The 22,443-nt window shown below is 36.3% G+C and overlaps 2 protein-coding genes across 2 annotated transcripts; both read left to right on the top strand.

Moving 5' to 3' along the window:
* The first annotated feature begins 5,467 nt into the window (after positions 1–5,467).
* Positions 5,468–5,998, top strand: LOC140934815 (uncharacterized skeletal organic matrix protein 8-like). Its single transcript, XM_073384378.1, has one exon. The coding sequence runs from the start codon at positions 5,468–5,470 to the stop codon at positions 5,996–5,998; it is 531 nt and encodes a 176-aa protein (XP_073240479.1).
* A 9,414-nt stretch (positions 5,999–15,412) lies between these two features.
* On the top strand, positions 15,413–22,260 carry LOC140933934 (uncharacterized). The gene is made up of 2 exons (XM_073383606.1): positions 15,413–15,843; positions 18,769–22,260. The coding sequence occupies exons 1-2, from the start codon at positions 15,624–15,626 to the stop codon at positions 19,200–19,202; spliced, it is 654 nt and encodes a 217-aa protein (XP_073239707.1). The 5' UTR covers positions 15,413–15,623; the 3' UTR covers positions 19,203–22,260.
* The last annotated feature ends 183 nt before the right edge of the window (positions 22,261–22,443 follow it).

A 22,443-nucleotide genomic window follows, 5' to 3' on the forward strand; every position in this document is an offset into this window, starting at 1 on the left:
TTATTGTTATTATTATTACTATTATTATTATTTTTGCATGATCACTTGTTACCATCTGTTAATTCTCATTATTCCAACGGTAATGACCGGATAGCCCACACACAAGTGTAGCTTTGCAGCGGAAAATCCAAATTTACGTCCTTTGGACGCCCTCAACATGACCCTTAAATGGGTAGAGGATAAGAGCGACCCTTAATATTAAAAAGCTAACATTACAACCTGCTTGCCTCTAAATTAGACTTAACCATAATTTGACAGCAATATCCATTATTTAATATTACTTTTTGTGCTCTATTGACGCCACCACATGTGGACAAATTGAAGGAAATGGATGAATTATCGATTCTTTTCTACGGCTTGCATCTCTTTTTTTTCTCTCGTTATCACGACTTGGATAATAAAGTTCGTGGGCAATTTTGAAATACTATTTTCAGTTTTTGATTATCCTAGAGAGTCTTAAACTTCTTTTAGACCTTTTGAAAAATAGAAAAATCGGAGAAAATGAGTAAACGGTCTTACGGCGCCCCAAGTAAAAGCGATGTTTAGACATCTCTTAAGGTTTTCGGTTCGATGATCACTAGTTACTATCATTTGTCAATTAATACACCATATACCAAGTAATGACCCGATAAACCATTTGGCTTTAGAGCTAGTTAAAAGCGGAAAACCCAATTTAACATGTAACATGGTGAAATGATAGAACGTTTAATCCCACCTGATGTTAATGACATGAACAACTGAAATTATGGGACCTGCTTCGGTTCAAATTGGACTCAACAATTTGCCTGTCATGTCCCTGAGTTAAGTTTTCTTTTTCTTTCTCTGCTTTCTTTCTATGGCACCACTTTTATAAAAATTGGAGAAATGAATGAAATATGTTTTCTCTTACATTTCTATTCTCTTTTGATATTTTATTTTAACATTTCTAGATGTTTCATAAAATCTTTTAGCATCAGAAGATTCTTTTTACCTTGACAAAAATAGAAACAAAAACCGAGAAACAAAAAAATAATGAGTTGTGGGGTTCCAAGTAAAGCATCTATACTTTTCAGTCACGTTGCATGTTAACATCTGTCATCTGTCAGTTCACCATGAATGCTCTAAGTAATGAGCTGAAATCACTCAACTTTGAAGGCAATTAAAAGCGATCGCCCACGTCTTAAACTTCAATGACGTCATCCCTCAATTCCGCTTCACGTTTCTCATCCGATGCACCGTAGTGCTTTATCATGCTTTATAACCCGTTGATCTCTCAAAGTTTCAAATTAAAAACAAGCTGCAGAAGAAAATTGCGCATTTCATAAGACTTTGTAAAAACCAAACTTTTCAATGTTCATATTAAAAACATGGTCAGTTACTCTGTACATAATAACTGCGCCACTGCGACACGAAATGCTGGAACAATTCTCGTGAGTATAAAGTTGAGTGAAGCCATTCTCAATTTCCAAGCTTCAATCAAATGACATCCCAAAGATTAGACATTTGATTTCCATTTATATGCAAACTATATTTGATATTAAAATATTATATTCTACAGTAGAGGCTAAAAAAAATTAATGAGAACAAAACCAAGCGTTTCGGGACTAATAAAGAATTTTTAGATAGAAGAACTTGTCCGGCTTAACTTTTCGCGGACTAGTTGCTTCAGAACCAGTTTACTTTGTACAGATCAGAATTAGATTACATTAGTAAAACACAATTCTATTCAACTTTCCTGTATTTAAAAGAAGTTTAACGAAAACAAATTGGACTGATTCTGAAACCTTCTGAGGGTGATATTGTCTGAAAGAAAGTAAAACTTGTTCTAACATTTAGCGGACTAGTTTCTTAGGTCCAATCTCTGTTAACACAACTTTATTCAACTTTCCTGTGTTGGTTTGATAACTGATGCGCGTCTTCTTTCAAAGTCGAAATCACGTTTTTTAAAAACATTCTATTTTTCAGTAACTGACCAATCCTTGTCGTGTTTTTCAAATTTGGTAATTTGTCAAAGTGTGGTTTAACTATTGATCTGCAGTTCAGTAGCGTTCAGTGATGATTTCCAGAAACGTCTCTCTTAGTGGTAGATTTTACGATATTGGATATTCAGTTACACTTGCTCGTTTTTGACATACATGATTTATAGTGTAAAATAAACACTTCCAACCGTTCTGGTTGAGTGAATGTTCACCACCAATCTGATTACATTAATTTGGTGTTACTTAACCCTAAATTGGTGTATCTTCTTGATAAAACTTGGTTTATTAGTTAAGTATTGTGATAACAACAATGAACTTTTCCCTTGGCGTTGTTTAACACAAGGCACTTTAGCGCTTCTATTGTTTCCTTGCAAGACATTGTTCCCACTTTGGTTAAGATAATTTTTTTGTCACATTTTTTAGAAGAATGAGTAGCAGTTAGAAAATTATTTTCACTTAAATAGGTAGTCAGTCTAAAGCAGTCTATTGAATGACAGCAGAAAAAATTTGAAATAATATCCATGTTTTGCATATGCTGAATTTTTATCTTTTGATATATTTTCTTTTAGCAAGTAAATTACATATTGTATATTAGCGTACATTTTGAGCGAAGAGTCCTGCCCGGCCAGCTGGAGACGGTGCATTTGGAAATTCAAGGACGTGACTGTAGTTGGGTAAAATGTATCAAGAGTACGTGGCATATCAAAACAAGGATATGCTTCTTAAATGGATGAATAAATTATTATAAATTGACTAAAATTTAATCAATACATCATAAAACTGGACCTAACAAAATTAGATGATGTTGCAATATAAAACTACCGTAGTTACCGACCTCTGGCGATAAAAATAAAAGAAAAGTCGTCAACTTTACGTGTTTAGACTTCCTGAATTGACTGGTCCAGTATATTTCCCCCAATTTCTAGCCTTTACAGGGACGACTCAACTGACCAGGTTTCCTAAAAAAAGAAATACTAATTTTTTCTAAAAAAAACTGAAATAACAAAAAGAACGGTAAAAAATAAAAGCTAATACACCTTATTTTATTATGGAAACTGGCCGATGAGGATGAAAATGGAAGAAATTGCTGCAGTTAAAACCTGGGGAAAGGAACATGAAATTTGGACAGGAACATGAAATTTGGACGTCACTAACACCGCATTGCGTCTACTCCAGTTATTGACTGGCTATTATTAGCAGATGACTTTTTTATATTAATTGGACCACTATCCAAACAAGAGAATATAAAAAGGTCAACAAAATAACCTTGGAAAAGAGTTTTTCGAACTACAACCTGAAGGAGGGCTCTATCTATCTAAAAGAACAACGTTGAATTTCAAGGTAAGGTCTACCTAAAAACCCGCCCGTTTTTATTTACCAAGGAATTGTTTCTAATACAACTTAATGGTATTTCAGTATTAGTTTGATCAGAGCGAAGAGCTTAAGTTTTTTTTTTTTTTGGTTGTGCCACTGAGCGTAACTTCAAAAACAATGAAAAATGATGAGGAAAGATATTTTGTAATAAATTCTTTTGAGATGCATGATGCAACAGCTTTAGAAATCTCTCTTCCCTGACGAATTTTACCATAGTCAGTAGTGATGTTGCCTGCCTTTGGCATTAAGAAAAAAAGTGTTAAAAGTGCTATTACGACCCAAGGTTATTTTCTTATTTTCGGCCGTTTCATGCTTCAATACTGAGTCATGTATTGTCGAGTTTATAATTGCTTAAATAGCTAAAAACTAGCTAAGTATAAGTTGGACGGAAAGACTCTGAAAACCGTTCAAAGCCTGTCTGCCATTACTCGGTACGCAAAATAAAGCCCGTGGTAATTCTACAAAGTGGATTGTCGTATCAGATTTACTGTGACGGTGGATGAAGAAGTCACCAACTAATTCAAGTAAATAGGCAAGCACATTCGCAAAATTTACCATCCCCTTTGTCGAGAAGCTATCTTTCCACAATTTTAGCGACGAACTTGGAGTTATAATTTGTTCACGTGAGGAGACAGCATAAAATACGCTTAAACAGAAAAAGAAAAGATCAAGTAACTCAGTAACTATCTTATTAATACAGGACACTGAGGACTAGGTCGTTTTTCTTCCACCATACGGCTTATGATCTTGTCTGATGCAATGGAATAGGCAATTTCCAAGTTCCAAGAACTCTCACTTCTAAAACGAGGCTAAGTGCAAATAAAAAATTATTTTCATATCAGTGGTTTCGCATATAGCCTTGCTTTGAAACAGAGGCTTGGGGCAACTCTATAATGGACTATATTTAAGCTAAATCAGATGTAACTTTTTAAAATATTTTCCTCTGAATGTCATGTTTATAAAAAGATCATCGTTTCGGACTTAATTTATTGACGTTTAATAGGCGGTCAAATTCTTCAGTTAAGTTAGTATAATCTGACTTATCTTTCTTAAACCTTTCAGCAGTCGCTTTCACATCAACACAAAAAATTGAACTAGTGTCGAATACACTCTACATGTATATAGTTCTCGATTTTTCCGGTTTCTTAAACACGCAAATATATCATCAGATCAGAGACATTCTTTTTTCACTGACGTTAATTGGGTTCAATGTTAGAACAGGTGACTTGACTTGGCGTATTAGGATCTCTTGTATGAAAGGCAAGTTAAGGATTTTTTCTGAATTATTTTATATGAAAAAGGAAATAATGGCAAGATAAGCCGAAGTTTTGGTGTCATCATGACGTTATTGTAACTAAAGGGAAGAAAAAGAAAACAACAACTAAAACAATTAAACAAGCCGTCTGTTTCGAGTCATAACTAACACATGTAAAGAAATTTCAGGTTATTTTCCTTACTAATTTATTTGAAATAAGGGCTTGAAATAGTCTCTGTTATTTTGCCACTTTCAGCAGAAAATCGTTGAAAATCTCTATGCAACAAAAATAAAATTTTATGTAGATCTAAATAGCAGATTAACTTGCTTGAATTCCAAAATTTTTCAGAAAACAACGAATTAAACCGGATAACTGGAACAAAAGTTAAAGCCTATGGCAAGATAACTGACCAGCAAGCTACGTTTTGGTCGCCCATCTTGTCTTATATCAAACCACAACTGTCCCATTACTTTCAAGTTCTTTCTTCATAAAAAGTCAAGAATTATTTTCTTACTTTAAAACCTCATGGATTTAAAAACCATCTCGTTCGGGCGGTAATTTTTTTTGTATTTTCGTGTGCATCCACTCCATAAAATAACAGAAAAATGTAAAAAGGTTCTGGGCCTCATATTCAAACTGCGATCCAGTAAGGACTCGGAAGACTGGATAATTAGCACGAAATAAATACTTATTATACATGAAACCAGGGATCAATCAGTCAATAAAATAATAACAAGTTTATTTAAAGATAAGTCTTCGGTAGGAAAACTCGCTAATTACACAATTTAATGTCACTACTTTTTTCTACAGAAAATGATTTGCCGGCAGCTTGTTTCTGTTGTGATGTTAACCGCAACATTCCTAAATTTGCTAGACGCTATGTACATTGTATGTCAACCTAGGACAAGAAGAGATCTTCTAACAAAACTGGAAAAGTTTGGTGGCTATCAGAAGCGATACCAAGCGATCACAGTGCAAGAAGCTGAAAACTTCCCGCTACTAGTTCATCAAAAGTCTACCGTGTCTACGACAAATGACAAGATCGGCAGCCAGCTCTTCCGCAACAAGAGAAAAACCAGCACTTATCCACAAACAAATTACACAAGAACGGTAAAGCGAGGCTCGCTCGACCGAGACAACAACCTGTACTACCTGTGCACTGAGCGGTCAGCGGTTACCACACTGTCTGCAGATTATTTCCCGCGTCATCTGAACGAAGTTATTTGCGATAAGACGGACAACCTTTGTCTTAACGGTAACCAAGGTGAATGCGTTCAGGAGAGTTTTGATGTCAAAGTGTTGAAGAAGACCGGGCAATGCGGTGCTGATGGTAAAGAGAAATGGGATCTAGTGAGTCAGAAGGTCCGATCCTCTTGTACTTGTCGCGCGTTTCTCAAGACAGTGACATGAAACAAACAAACGAACAGAAATAATGTAAATCTAATTTATCTATGTTATTTACTGTCATAAAGCATTGAATTATATATTGAATTTATATCGAGACAATTTAAAATAAGAACTAATTATAGATTCCATTTGGCCGGTAACTGAACTAACTGTAACTATTCTTTGGATAACATTTAAGATTGATACACGTGGAGGTTGCACTGATCTAGTTTGATAAAAAGGTGCCGCGCCCCATCCAGGTCCAGTTAGGACTCCTTTTAGAGACAAAGAAGGTGTGAGGGAGGATGTAGTACTGAAACTTTTGTGATTAAAATTTTCCAAGAAGGAAAGATTAAGTCAAAGTTGCAAATATTCACTGATATTCCAACAGTTGTTTTATGACAGACAAAGCACAACCGAATTGAATACTTGCTAACAAATGGCACCATTTTCAGTAGTTTTATGTATAAGTTACAGCGATTAATGAGAACATTAATGTGGCGATTGATAATTCTCGTACCATTTTAAAAGTCTATATTTAACTCCTTCAAATCTCCTGTTCCTCCTCCTCCACTCAAAGCGTTCTCAATGATATCTAGGTACGTTCCAAGCCGTAACGAGACATTACCTCTGCTGGTGCCTTATAAAGCGATGGCCAGAAAATATATATTTGACATAGCATATGTCAAATATACTAATGATCTATAATTTATGCTGTTTAATATTTATTTGACCTATTTATCTAATATTTACTTGTTTATTTGTTAACTTCATATTTATTTATTTATTGACTATTATATTTCTAGTCATTTTAGAAAAATACCGCTATTTGTAGCCAGAAACATAGGATTTGACACGGAATTGCAAAAACTCTAAAATATAGTTTCGATGTCAAGGCAGAGAATTAGCGACAAAGAATGGTGGTTTGGCTAATTTATCACCAATCTGAATGCCAGGAAATGTAAAGTTTTTCCTTCCTGGTTAAACACTGAAAGACGGAGGAAAATGCAACGTATAAATCCAGCTTGTATTCTATTAAGTAATCACTGCACTGAGTAATAGTTAACATCCATTGGATGATAATGAATTATTAAATAAAGTGGATTCACAAAACAAAAAGTGTTTCTTCATGGGGGATCTTTATCATTGATCTTCATAAATCCGAAGAAAACCAAAATGTTAATAATAATAATAATAATGGAAACTTTATTTGTGTTTTTGAATGTACAATTGTAAATCTCGCTACGTATAGGCAATTTACAAATGCTGCTTGAGATTGGATTATTAACAAGAAAAAAAACAAACAAACAAAAACAAACAAGCAAAACAAAACAAAAGCCAAATATATATATATATATATATATATATATCAAAAATGCATTAAGTCTGGGCTATCCCAGTTCCTATTTCTACAGCAAAAGATGTAATATGTTGCTCTAATGGCTATATTTATCATTTTCTTGATTATATAACATTGCTGCTTTTTGTTAATGCCAATGTCATTCATCATGTCTAAGAACGTGGAGCATTCATCGGAGAAAACGCCAAGAGATTTACAAATCTCACACATCTATAATTTCTACTCATTTCGTTGACCAAGTTCAGATATTTTTCTTTAATAACAGTGGCAATGAATAATAATAATAATAATAATAATAATAATAATAATAATAATAATGATAATAATAATAATAATGATCATGATGATCATGATGATAATAAGTCTTTATTTATCGGATAAAAAGACATTCCAGATGTTCCATAGAAATGTTAAGTAGTAGCAAGTGCAAAGTACAGTTGCATCCAAGTAAGAAAAATTAAAAATTCTAAAATCTAATATTTGAAGTTAAAAAAATTCTAAAATCTAATATCTAAAAATTCATCTGTTAATCATAAATCAAATGTTCTCATCTTCTTTTTTCGCATTAATATCACACGGCCAACTACTAGAATATCAAAATCAAGTGCAACTCTCATAGATAATATTATGTAAACTATACTCAGCCTCTGGATCTTTCTAATCACTTACCAGTGTTCCAAATGACAAAACAGCATAACTAACAAAAGTAAGCCAAGAACAAGATCAGGGACGGCGGGGCGCAATTTCAACTGGGGGGGGGGGGGGGGTGGTGTGGCTTGAACACTCGCCCTGGAGACAAGAGTTTGTTGGGTGGAGGTTTGAGGGCATCCTCCCGCCAGGACATTTTGAAATCTAGAGGCTCGGAAATGGTACTTTCAACATTCTCAATGAGATCAATGTTTCTCTGGAAAAACTCAACCTGGATAAAGTGTAAAATGACAGGTACTTCTAGTGCTTACAGCATGTACCTTATAATTAAACTATACTTAAACAAAAACATTTTTTCTCTAGAAAAGTGGGGGGGGGGGGGGGGCAGTTCCGCCAGAAAATGAGGTTGAAAATGCAATAAGTACATTAGAAGAAAATATATCCTGTGGGCATGATGGAATATCACCAAAAATCTTACGGAAAATATCCTATCACATAGTTAAGCCTTTAACTTATATTTTCAATCAATCGTTTCTTAATGGTTCAATACCAGCACTAATTACTTCAACATTTAAAGCAAATAATAAGGAACAAATAATTGTCTACTGAATTTTAGTCCTTCCATGCGTTAATAAAACATTAGAGAAGCCTATGTAGAAGAAATTAGTGAAGTACCTTGATAGGCACCAAGCAAATACTGTAGTCTTCCATAGTCAATGAATTATATAGCTTTAGAAGCATTCGACTGGGCAATTTTAGCAACATTGGAGCTTGTAACTCATATTTTACAAACCACAGATAGCAAAAAATTCACTATAGGGTTTTTTGGGATATTGAGAAAGCGTTTGACAGGGTTAATTATGAAATACTATTACTGGAACAGCTCGATTGTTATGGAATAAGAAGACTAACCTTAGATTGGTCTAAAAACTAAGCAACAGAAAGCAAATTTTTAACATCAAGACAATTTCTTCAGATAGCTTGACAGTTCTTGTGGGGGCTCAGCCATGTCATGGAAGCCCATGGAATTTTTGCAATGAATTTGAAATAAATTGTCAGATTTGTCTTGTTTAAGTGGAAAAAATGATACTCAACAATGACAAATCCCCCATCCCCGATCAGACACCTTTGTTGGCAAATGTCCCACCGTAGACACACGCAAATAACCAACAAATGGGTGGAGGCGGTAACGGTGCGGAGTGGAGAGAGGGGCATGGGGTTGGTGGGTACCCTGATTGTATCACCCCGACCGTATCAACCTCGCATAGTACTCGCATGTGTGGGCTCCTCAAGCTGTTAATCTTATCCTTGACATCGAAAGAATACAGCGGTGCACAACAAATTCATTCTGTCTATGCTGTATCGGTCTCACGTTAATTATAAGCAGAGACTTTTGAACATTGGGTTACTACCATTATGTCATTGGCACAAATTTTTAGATTTGGTGTAGGTATTCAAATGTTAAGATTTTTCTAGATCCTTTTATTTCAGTCATGAATTCCGCTAGACCCAGGCGCACTGTCTTCTCCAAGGGTACGCTGTTGAATACGATTAGGGCCAACACCGTCACCTTTGAGAACAGTTTCTACTGTAGAGCCCCAAGAATCTGGAATACTTTATCAGCCCACCTCCGGAACACTGACTGTTCACTAGCGCACTTCAAGAATAATCTTTTTATATAATTACTACTTTATCTCACTAAGTCTGTTTATGATGTCGACACCCCCCAGACCTTTAAGAGTGTGTGTATTAAGTGCCACACTAGTCCGCCATTGAACAGCTTGCTCGATCGTATGTCTTGTCAATTTTTTATAGATGTCCTCCCCTATTCTGTTTTTGCATTTCCCTTTCTTTTTTGTCGTTTGTAAAGTATTGTCATTCTTGTTAGTTGTATTACTAATTTTCTTTTTCTTTTTTCTCTGGACCTCGTAGTGGAGCTTGCTCTGTGAGTGATTCAGGCACTTTGGCGAAGTTTATAAATAAATAAATAAATAAATAAACCACCTCTGCAGTTTGGCCTAACAATCGAGTAGGGACCCGGACCCCCTACCCTAGATCCGCCACTGCTACAAACACTTTAAGTTTGCTAAATCAAGTCCCTGCAGTAATAATGTTCATACTTGTTCTTTATTCAAAGTGCCTCGTAATTGTAGAACGATTACGTCGAAAAAAGTGATAACATAACATAACATAACAACTTTATTTAAGTCTCGATGTCTTTAGTTTATAAAAGCTAATTGGGGACACTAAAACAATGGGGAAAAATATAAAATTAGTTTATACAAGGCATCATAAGGTGAATTTATAATTCTCTAAAATCTAGTAAAATTTATAAAAGGTAAAAATTTTAATAATTAAAAGATTATGGAGTTATCCCCACTAAAATATACAGAAAAATGCTTAAAATATTTTTAAAATTCTCAAGTACTACAAATAAGACAGGAGCCACAATTTTCACTTATAAGATCCACAAGGTTAATACGCCGTATGCTGGACTTGAAGGATTGTAAAGTAGGTTTATCCTTGATTTTGCTGTCCAATCTAGACCATATGTATGAACCAAAGTACCTTATTGCATGTTTCCCGTAACGTACACTATTAAATCTGGGTAAATGAAAATCCATATTTCTTAAGTGATATTTAGATGACTTAACACTAAAAATGTCAACGACATTACTAGGAACCAAACCATATTTAACCGTATACATTAAGGTAGCAAGATCTTGTAAACGCCGATTTTATAGGCTAGGTAGATTGGCACGGTTAAGAAGATTAGAGTACTCTACTGAATGTCTGTTATACACGATCCTAAGGACCCGCTCTTGCACTCTTTAAACTTTTCTGGCGTCGGAGGCTTTACAGAAATGCCATATAAGATGACAATATGTTAAATGTGGCAATATCGAGGTTTTATATAAAAGCAATTTTGTTTCCGTAGGGATCAGATTTCTTAATCTTGAGAGGACGCCCACTCTCTGGCTAGCTTTTGTACACAGTTCACTAATGTGTTTGCTAAATACAAGGTGCATGTTCTTCGATGTTAACTCCGAGAAGGCTAATGTCCGCAGTACTTTCAATGACATGCGCATTGATTGTTAATGAAGCTTGATCCTCATCATCAGGAACTGGAATTTATCGGGGCTGACCGTAAGATAGTTATAGGAGGGTCTCAATGGGGTTAACTGATAGGCGTAAAACGGCCAAAAATTTAGCCGATAGCCGTAAAAATTGAAAAATTTTAACCGTTAGCCGTAAATAGGGTAAAAAAGAGTTAACCGTAAAAGAAAGTGTTTCCTAGATTTGCTACTTTTAAGGAAGGTACTAAAACTCTTTCTCGGCTACTGTGACTCCGTATGCACGTTATAGGCCGGAAGCGCCTTTAGTTTAGGTGCTAACCAAGACCTAGGCTCCATTTCCGGTGCTTTCTCGGGGAACTAACGTTTTCCATAGCGAAAGTGTGGCTTCTTGCTGGGGATTAATATTTGCAATTTTCAGGACGTCGTGCCCTCGAAACACTAGTGAAACAACGCGCAGAGATGTCACTGTTTGTAAAACACGTTGCTGATAAACAACATTTTCCTGTTTTTCTCTGACGCTACGGTAGACATTGCCAACGTATTGCCATGCCTAGTCCCTGTACGGCGTCTTCCCACGCAATCTCGGTCAAGGCATTTCGGTGGCGAACGCGGACCACGTGACCCGAAACTCATCAGCCGTGCGGAATAATGCGGCCTACGGACAAGGCAACGGCAGACAGTCGTTCCTTACAGTCTTCGCTATCATTAAAAACACTGGACACGGGAATTTTGTTATTGGCCGTTTTCACACTAACTAGAGCTAGAAATGGATCATCCGTCTGAGACTAGCCTGTGTACAGTCGCGCCCTCCCCACAGACACCCCTACCTCCGCTTTTTTTCTGAGGGGAGGGGGCGGCTGTACACAGGCTATCTGGAACGGATAATCCTGTCGTCAAAAGTCAGGTGGATTGTTCATTCAAAATTAAAACTATTCCATTGCCAAATTAAGACGTATTACCTATCTGACGCGAATCATCGAATGGGATAACCCGTCTCACACGAATAATCCTTTTCTAGTCTTCGAACGGCCATTTCTGTTATAATGAATATCGCGCCCCGGCCTTGAGTTGGGCGTTCGCGTGTCTGCTTTTGCTTTTTCACAAAGATTATTTTTTAATTGACTATTGACATTTCTATGTGTAAAATAATATTAGAAGTGGAATACTTTATGAAAAGTATGATCTATCAAATGTTAAAATTTTTCAAAAGAAAAGCTTTTTTCATCAGGAGATGATCCGGAGACCTTTATTTTGATTTAAAGATACAAAAACGCACAGGTTAATTAATATTTAACTTTTTGAAACAAAAGAAGTTGATTTTTAACTTTTTCGTTAACCGTAACTGAAAAAAATAAACCAATAGCCGTAAAAGAGCCAAAGTTTTAGCCGATAACCGTAAAAGCCACCACCCCATTGAGACCCTCTTATAGGACTTATCGTTATAACTGCAGGTCAAGGAATTAGCGGCTTCCGACTCAAAGCGAGCCTTCATGCTATAGGCATTACTCCCCATAGTATAAAGAAGATGGTCGTCGGCATACTTGTTTAACTTGGTGTTACTGACCTGACAGGATAGGTCGTTCTGATAGAGATTCCACAGCAAAGGACCGAGTCATGATCCCTGTGGGTAGCCTCGTTTCATTTCTTTCCAATTACTTTTGGCTGTACTGACTTTGACCCTTTTCAGTCGACCGTAAAAGAAGGATCGCATTACTGAAATCCAGAGAACTGTCGCCGAAACCATACGCATTGAGTTGGCCAAGGTTAAAGAGTGGTGAAGGGAGTCAAAAGCTTTACTCATGTCCAACGCTAACAAGTACACCTTCTCCTTTCTGTTAAGGGCTTTCCTCCAGTCTTCAACGAGGCCCATTAACGTTCACTCGCAGCTATGTAATGTTTTCTATAGGCTGTCATTCTTGAATAGAGGAAACGATCGTAGCACATTACTTACAAAGAATTTCGGACGATTTTAATTTCGGACAAAAAAAGTGTCCGAAAATAAAACCGCCCGAAATTTTTACAGTACAGTATAAAACTTGAAGTAATTTCTTGGGCGATGCCATCTCATGTATTCAAGGCAAGAGACACATGTTCAAGGCCAATATATGATATACATAGCTAAAACTCGGATTAGGCTTTAGTCGTTCTTTATATGACTGGAAAGGAAAATTTTTGTTGCTCTTACAAAAAAAAAATAAACAATTTACAAATAAATTTCTTTTTGCATACATAAAAAGTTAAATATTTTGAGCCAAGCCCAGTGGCATTGTCAGTGCTAGTCCTCTTCTGCTTTATTATCAATCATGAACACAATTGACAGATCCTCTTCATTGTCACTAGCAAGTGGTTCTTCTTCATCTGTAACTGATTCGTAAAGAAGCTCGTAGTTCTTTTCAGTAAGTTCTTTCAGACGATGAAGAAGAGACCGCTTGCTGTCGTTAATTTTAAACGTGGCTCGAAGGACTATCTCAAGTCCTCCCTTTGCAATTGGAGAAGGCCTATACTTTTCATCCTCAACTACTGCATAGATGCTACCCCGTGATGGAAAAAGTACACAAAACTTGATATTACTAATGTGGAACATGGCCAACAAACCCGAAGTGATAAGGAAGGGTTTTGAGATGGCAGGAATAGTGGAAGCTGTCACTTAAAGGAACTAGAACCAAAGGGTCCTTTTGAAGATCTTGTTGCAGATCATTGAGCCACTTTAAGCTCCAAAGCCCTTAGTTTCCTTTTTGAAGCGAAGTCTAGTTGAAACACTGCTTGAGATTATGACTTGATAGAATTTGTGTTATTTTCTCGGCGGACGGTGTATCTGTAAAACCTTAAGGGTGCAGTAAAATTATCAATTTCACAGATGTTGTTCAGTCTTTATACGGTTTTATAGGCGTAAATCTACTAACGCCGTGTTTCAGCAAAGTGTCCGAAATTTTGGTCCGATATATGTCCGAAATGAGATAAAAAGTGTCCGAAAATTAACGTCCGAAATTTTATTGCCCGAAAATTTTGGCAAGTGATGTACACAGTAGATTCTAAACACTTTGCCAAGTAATTGGAGTATGTAATCGGGCGATAATTTTGTTTGGCTTGTTTGTCTCCCTTTTTTAATACAGATATCCAATCCCCCATTTTCCACTTAGTGGGCCAGAAGCTCTCAGCAATACAGTGGATGGATGATGGTGCAATAGCTGAAGCAGTTTTCTTAAGGAGGATGGGTACAGTTGGAGAGTCCCAACCAGACGATTTCCTAGGATTAATATTTTCAATAACATCCTACACATCTGTTTCGGTAATTGCTCGAAAGTTGAAATCTAGGGCTGCATCGTGATGTTTTCTATTTCTCGATGCTAGTGTGATATTGGTGATCCTCCTCAAGCAAATCATGTACACGTTGCCCTCCGATATCTAGCGCTACATTTATAGCGAAGTAATCCGCAAAATAATTAGCAACAGCACACCGTATCATTCTCCGTATCATTTCCATCTATGTTCAGAGTGATGGGATTATTCTTAGCAGATATTTTGCTCATGAAAGGCTGAAAAGTGTTGAACAAGTCTCTTGGCTTTTCCCTGATCTTTTCCGATTTCATTTTCCAGAATTGTTTAATTGCTTTCCTTTGCTGTTTCGTCGCCAGATTTCTGTACTTATTTATTCTTAAGCTCGAAGATCTCTCCAGTTTTATTTTTTGCGTATAACTTCGCAAACAGTCTCTTCTTTCTAATGGCTTTTTTCCAGACTGATGTCATGTACGGGATATCGTTTTCTCGCATTCGTTTTCTCCTAGTTGGTGCATGATAATTAATTATGTAATTCATCAGTCCGTTCCAGTAATGGATTCTATCGTCGAGTTCAGTAAATATATCACCCATATGCCAGTGAGCGTTTGAAAGGTCATCTGTCAATAGCTCGAGGTCGATGGTTTTTAGATTTCTACACAAGATTGTTTTTGGCTTGTAATGAGTAACTTTCTCATTTATTAGGCCATATATAAGGTAATGATCACTGATCTCTGGATTAACCTGATATTGTTTCTTTGAAGTTCACATTCAGACCTGCTTTCTAAAAAATGGAAGGAATCGCCTGTGTTTATAGTGTTCCGATCGCAAGACTAAGTTAGGGACTCGAGCCTCCAACCTGTAAAAAGCTTGTGGACTGCGAAAGTAGCTGCTTGAGCTATCTTTTGTTTCCTATTCAGCCTGTGAACAGGCTCTCTGTTTGTGGAGATTTTGTCACCCTTTCCCCAAACAGAGAGCCTGTTCACACGCTTTTCCGATTCAGAATCCAGTGCTCTGTCATCCTATCCACCCCCTATCTACTGATTCCTTCGGGCCAGTCTCCCAGCGGTCAGAAATAACAACATTTGATCATACAGCTGATTGATTCGATTACAATTATTCGCAACAATTCACAACCGAAAATAACGTTTGTGTTTGTGCTGTTCGCGTCCAACTGGGCAGTTCGATCGAATGATATGTTCCGCAGATGATAAACTGTTAATATTAGTCTGACAACGGTACTCGTGATTTTCACGTTGTAGACCGTTTGAAATTTAAAGGCAACACCATGGACTCGGACGATCTAAAGGTCGACTTGCAACAGCAGTACGACTATTTGTTCAAAGTCCTTATGATCGGGGATTCTGGCGTGGGAAAATCATGTCTTCTTCTACGTTACGTGGACTTCGCCCACAGAGAGGCCTATCTTAACACTATTGGCGTAGATTTTAAAGTTAAAACTATCAAGCTTAACGGCAAAAGGATTCGTCTACAAGTCTGGGATACAGGTCAGTTTATTTGACATAAGTAAGAGCGCAATAGGAAAAATTGCGAGCGAGCCATTAATTCCTCTTCAAGTGAGAAACACAAGTTGCCCCAAGGCCATGTCTTAAACCACGCTTTTGTTTCTTCGCGTTGTTTGATCTCTTCAAAAATTAATGGTTTCCTAGTTGTTCAAGACGAATTCGAAATGGACAAATCTTTTTTCGGCATTATTTAAAATGACGATGCAATGGCGATTGGTAGGTACCAGACGAGGGCTTTTTATCGCAAATTTTTGTTGGGAAAATCTGCCAGCTATTCGTAAACAGAATCAAAATTATTAGACCATAATTTTCGTGAAATCCCGCGAACAAACTGTTTGCATTTGTAATTGGAACCCCAAGGCTCCCCTCGGTGGGGAAAAAGATTAGTTTTCAAAAGCAGTGTTTCAGTATACCTTATTGCTATGTCTTTGTCGCAGAAATAAATTATACGCAAACGCCACTGAGAGAAAGCGTGGGGATACGAAAAATGCTAATCGCTACTTTTCTGTAGAAATATTCAATTTCGCATGCATTAAGCATCTAGCGATTGTTTTAGATGATAAAAGTACTAGGAAACGTCACTTTTCAAAGTGCCGACTTCGTTATAAACAGTAAATTTCCATCGTAAAAGTGTAAACAAAATGTTCACGGTGTTTGTGTAGTATACTGCTGCTGCTGCAGCTTTAGTCAACATGTAATTTCATGCTAAGCTCGAATCTATTTAACTAGACTTGCTCCAATTAGCGACAACATTTAATATTTTTATTCCAAGGTAGGCGATCGAAGGGATTACTGAGATAAAATTTTTGTTTAAATTCCGCAGAGGCATCTCGATCTTTTAACCATGCAAATATTCCCCTGAATCGTGTATCAAAGACATTAATTTATTTGTACTCTTCTTAGTTAAAAATTATATTGGGCGAAAAATTCAACATTCGCACGCAAATCAATTCTTTTTTTATTACAAATAAACAAAGGGTGGTTATGGCATATTATAATGCATTGAATGAACCAGTGACAATTGGCATGCACCTTGAGTAAGCAGTTATAATCTTTGATCAGTCCTCATGGTTTATTTTGGGAATTTAAGAATGCTTAATCACAGATCATATCTTTGATATTGGCTGATTCCTGGGAGGAGTGGTGTTGGGAGAGGATGACTCAAAATGTATGGTATGATAGTGATGATGGGAATGTGTGAAGCCTCTGTTCCCTGGTTTGACGTCACATTTATGGCAAAAACCAATAACAGTGAAACCTGTATTAAGCAGACACCGTATTAAGCAGACACCCTCTATTAAGCGGACAGTAGCCAAAGTCCCCAAATTTATTTCCCTTATTTACTTTTAATGAAACCTTTATTAAGCGGACACCTCTATTAAGCAGACGCGGACACCTAAAAAAACCTAAAAAGGGCCATTTTTATTGTTGCTAACCTGTATTAAACGGACACTTGTAATTAAATTCCACCACCCAACATGCCAGACCCCGGAAATGAGAAGGATTGCCCCGAATTGCCACCCACAAATTTTTTCGATTTTTACATCAAAAAACGTGACTTGATGAACTTATTTGATTAGCTTCACAGTACAGGATTGTTTTCTATTTCGTTTTGTTTGTATAGAGCTTGCTTCACTCATCTGATTTCTTCAAATGTGAGTTGCAATCTATGTTTATGGTACTATGATCAATTGGTTCACTTTGATAAAGAAATTAATGCACACGTCTATCGTCATAGTCTCTGGGAGTATTATAAACGCTTCCACTGTTCATTTGAATGGCATTTGACACCTCATATGACGTTATATATCGAAACCTGTATTAGGCAGACACCATGTATTAAGCGGACACTAGAGCATTCCCTGAGGGTGTCCGCTTAATACAGGTTTCACTGTATCAATTTGTACCACCAAACCAACGTTAGTTTTTTCTTCACCTGTCATTTACTTATATCTTTTAAAAAAATTTCTTTTCTATATTTGAGAAATTGTCCACTAGAATTTGACTTTTGCCGTAAACATGATTCTTATTGCTCTCCTACGACGTCTTTGCAGATTTAGTGTCATACAATGTCTTTCCTTGGGTAAAAGACTTTGGTGCAGACTTCTTTAGCGTTGACAAAAAGCATAACCCAGAGATCCTATTTTTTTCAGTTTCATTTTTAGATGAAAGCCATGTGTACATGACTAAGAGACTTCATGCTTTTAGATCGAGAAGCAGTTAATTCATAAGTGTACTATTGTTGGTTCAAGTTCTGGGGCATTGGTCTACTTTTTAGGGCTGATTTTGGCCTCATAGGAGTTTTTACACCTACAACACTTCTGCTTCATTTGCACCTCTGCTTCATTTTGTACCTGAGCAGAACCCCTTGGAAGTTTCTTGTGGCAACTATATCTGTAGCAAGCCTGTTCCCTCCCCCCCCCATCTTCAAATTGAGAATTGATGGGGAAGGGATAATAGATGAAGCCATTTGTGAAAAAAAATGTGCGAAAAAGATGTTTTTAGAATTGTAACAATAATATTGACATAATTGGTTTACTTCCCACCAATCACATCATTGCGTATATTAATTTTAATACAACGGCATAATGGAGTTTGTGAGGAAACGGTTGATGTTAGCAGTAAAATAGCTCAAATGAGACAAAATATTTGACATTTCATTTTTAGAAAGTCAAATCTACAAGAAATGGCAAAACTTCGGCTATTATCCGGGAGATTTCAGACTCTAATCTAGAGACCAGGAGAAACGGTACAAAATCTGGAGTCTCCTGGATTATCCGGGAGAGTTAACAGTCCTGTATAGTCATATTGGAAACCAGTCAATATTTCAGACTAAGGACTACTTCCAACATTAAACATGTTAGAGGCAAATCTCAGTTAACATCTTTTCTGTTTCTTTTATTCAAGCTGGTCAAGAGAGATTCAGAACAATTACATCTTCATACTACAGGGGAGCTCATGGTGTCATGATAGTCTATGATATAGCAAAAAAAGAAACTTTTAACAACCTCAACAAATGGCTTAATGAGGTAGAAACTTATGCTAATGAGGGGGTATTGATGATACTGGTAGGAAACAAGACGGATCTTGATTCAGAACGTCAAGTCTCCACTGAAAGTGGAGCTGAATGGGCGGCACTCAATGACATGCCATTTATAGAGACTAGTGCAAAGAATGCTACAAATGTGACAGAAGCATTTACAATGCTAGCAGAGCTGGTAAATAAACATGTTAAAGATAACCATGCTCAGCAAAGAGCGTTTGTGCTTGGAGACAGCATGGATTATGGATTAATTAAGACCGAGGGAAGTGAAAAAGAAAAATGTGGTTGTAGTAACTAATATCAGTTAGATTAATAGTCTTCAAGAGCAGAAATTAGTTATTATAGCCCCTTTTCCTAAAATTGTTTTATTCTTGGAGATAAAATTTGTATGATAAAAAATTTACAGATTTTAACCTCATAAATTTGGTCACCAAAGGCACAGAGCCGTTAATTAAGTGCCAAGTGAACATAAATATTTTATCTTGGTGTCCAGTGTCCATAAATTAACAATCAAACCTCCTTAATATAGACATCAAAGGGACAGATCCAAGTGTCTGCATTACAGAAGGGACATAGGCAAGTGTCCATAAAAATACATAGGTGTCCATGGACTGTGTCCGTTATGATTATCTTAATTTGGAAGCATTTAATGATAATAGTTTTCCTTTACACAGAAGTGTTTGTACTGTCATGTCTAGGAGAGGTTCAACTGTATCTAAGGAAGAAGGCTTTTACTTATAGTTAACAGGTTAAAACTATTCAATAATTATTATTATTGTTACGTGATTTATTTAAAAGGAGAACAAATTATTATAAGAAAAGTTCAAGGTATAAAATGTTCATTTCAGTAGAGTGTACAATAAATTACCATTACTGGTAAGTTAACATTATAATTATTTTTACCCGACATAATGTCATTATTGTATAATTGTATATAATATTATTTCATAACATAACATAAAAAAAAAACATTATTTTGCTGCACCTATAAGTTTTGTCTCCAGGTGCAATCTGCATAGTTCTTAGTGATGTTTTCTAATGCCTTTCTTGATTATGTGACACCATGTGAATGCTTAAGGTACTTTCATGATGTTACTATAAATAAATACAAAGTTTGCAGGCAACTAAATCATGTAAGGAGCCCATCAGCTCAGACCTCCATCTGCTGCCAACTATGAAATATTTATCACACTAGCTCATTCCACTTCTCTGTCTAGTTGGATTTCTCTTCCTGCAAAAATCTGCTGAGTTCTTCACTATTGGAAGAAGAAGAAGAGTGATTATGGGTTTAAAAATTAAAACTCTCTCCGACTGACACTTTGCCTTCAACCGTTGCCGTTTGTTTTTCTAGAAGGGCTACTCTGCTGCCCTGATTGGCTTAGAGTTTCTCTCACACGAAATATGAATCTGTATCAGTATATAGCTTAAAATTCTTATAGATGGAGTGATTCAGGTTCCGGGGTGATGAGCTTTTGATAATTTTCAGCTAGTAAAAGTGGATGAGATCGGTAGCTAATATTGAGGATTCTGGCTTCTTAGAAATAAAAATCATCAATTAATTGTGAAGGCTAAAGTGCCAGCTTAGTGTACTACATGAAATAACTACAGCAATCAGGTTGTTGGCATGCATTATGTATGCAGCCACTGAAGTTATCACTTTGTAGTACATAACATATAGTGTGAGTAACATATTTGTACTTTTTATTATTAATTATATTATGAAAGGTCATTTGTCTTAAATGTATAGAGTCCAGGGCTGTCATTAAGAGGCAGGGGCTGGGGTTTTTTCCGGGCTACTGTGAATGTGCCCCCCGGTTACTTTCAAAGGAAAATAGAAGAAAAATAGAACCAAAAGAAACCCCTAGCTGTTTGATTCCCCACCTATGTGTTGTATTTACCCGGCAACTTGAAATCTTAGTGACATCCCTGATGGAGTAAAAGAACAAAGGCAACTTAGGTAATAAACTATTTTAAACCTAAAGTAAAAAAGGAAAAAAAGAACTCGGGAGGTGAGACTTAACAGCAAGTCTAGCTAGCACTGTTACCTAGTAATTGCAGTGACCTAGTCACCTTTAACCATAGAAAATTTATGATAAATAATTATAATATTTTCTTTTATTGTATCCTCTAAAACAAAAGGTCATGAATGGTGAATATTTCAAAACTTTGGGTGACTCTAAATATAAGGCAGCAGTTTTGTCTGCAATCCTACTATGGTACTTTAAAAATTATTATGCTGCAAGACTATAAAATATGGGTTTAGAAGAGTCTTAGATGAAGTGAACTATTTGAAATAATATAATGCTATACAAGATGATAGACTCGGAGAAATTTTCTAAAATTTTGCTAGCCTGTAATGTTATTTGAAGCCCATTCACTACCTTTTTGTGTAGACCACCAAACATAGAAAGAACTCAGCTTTTTTCTGGTCATGTTGGACCAGTGAAATTTGCCCGTTTTAATAAACAAGCTCAGCTCATTCAGTGTTTTATAACTGAGTGTCAAAAGAAATGTTAGTTTGTACATAGGCTTAGATTGGCCTGTTTCAAGAAACAATACTCCTAGCATCTAAAACAAGAAGTTATAACAGAAACCAGGTAATATTAAAAATTAATATACATTTTGATGGGGTTCAAGTTATAGGACATAACACTTTGAGCGACTAGCTTCCATGATCCTTAACTTGAGTCATGTCATTATCACAGACCACTTTATTTTGAGAACGATTTTGGTGCAAATTTATAAAAGAAGACCATTTAAGTCCCACACACCAGCCAGCAAAGCCTACAGATCTAAAAAATAAATGGTAATTTAACCATTATTTTTAATGACCATAGTTTTTTTAAAATCTTATTCTTCCAATGCGTTCATAGACAGATCAAGTGAAGCTTCCATTTTTGTGGGAATAACTGCTCTAAAGTGTGTCTAAAAATAAACTGGTCTGTAAAATAGGTGACATTAGCCTGGCATGGAAAATGCCTTCTCAACGTTAAGGGTGCCTGGTTGACGTGGTAACCAAGTAAAGGAATTAAATGAAATTAACTGTAAAAACCGTGAACGAAGATCCTGCTGGTTATCAATGTTGGATCTCTATTGACAGCGATGCAGTAGTCTTTGGACTTCTCGTTTTTGTGGTAACCAAACCTGGCATTTCCACGAACAATTAGCCTTCAAAAAACTTGGTGAGGAGGCCATTAAGTTTATGTTTCTTTCTGTGCTGAGCTGATGGTACAACTTTTTGAGTTGTGATGGTCAATAATAATTTGATCAGTGTCCTGAATTGTGGCTGACTGTACCACTCTTAAAGTTTAACCACACCTGCCACACAAATACAATAAAGATAAATTATTTTAATAGTTAGCTCTCTACATTGCTACCTTTCATATCATGGGAACTGGGTACAAGAGTATGTGTTTCAATTCCCATTATGCGATTAATGATGCAATTATGAACACTACAAGGCCTACATAATCATTAATGGCAAAGGGCACACCATTGGTGCTAATATTGGAACAAGATAGACTCCAAAATTTATGGAC

This window comes from Porites lutea, chromosome 4 (genome assembly GCF_958299795.1).
Source record: "Porites lutea chromosome 4, jaPorLute2.1, whole genome shotgun sequence".
NCBI classification, from domain to species: Eukaryota; Metazoa; Cnidaria; class Anthozoa; order Scleractinia; family Poritidae; genus Porites; species Porites lutea.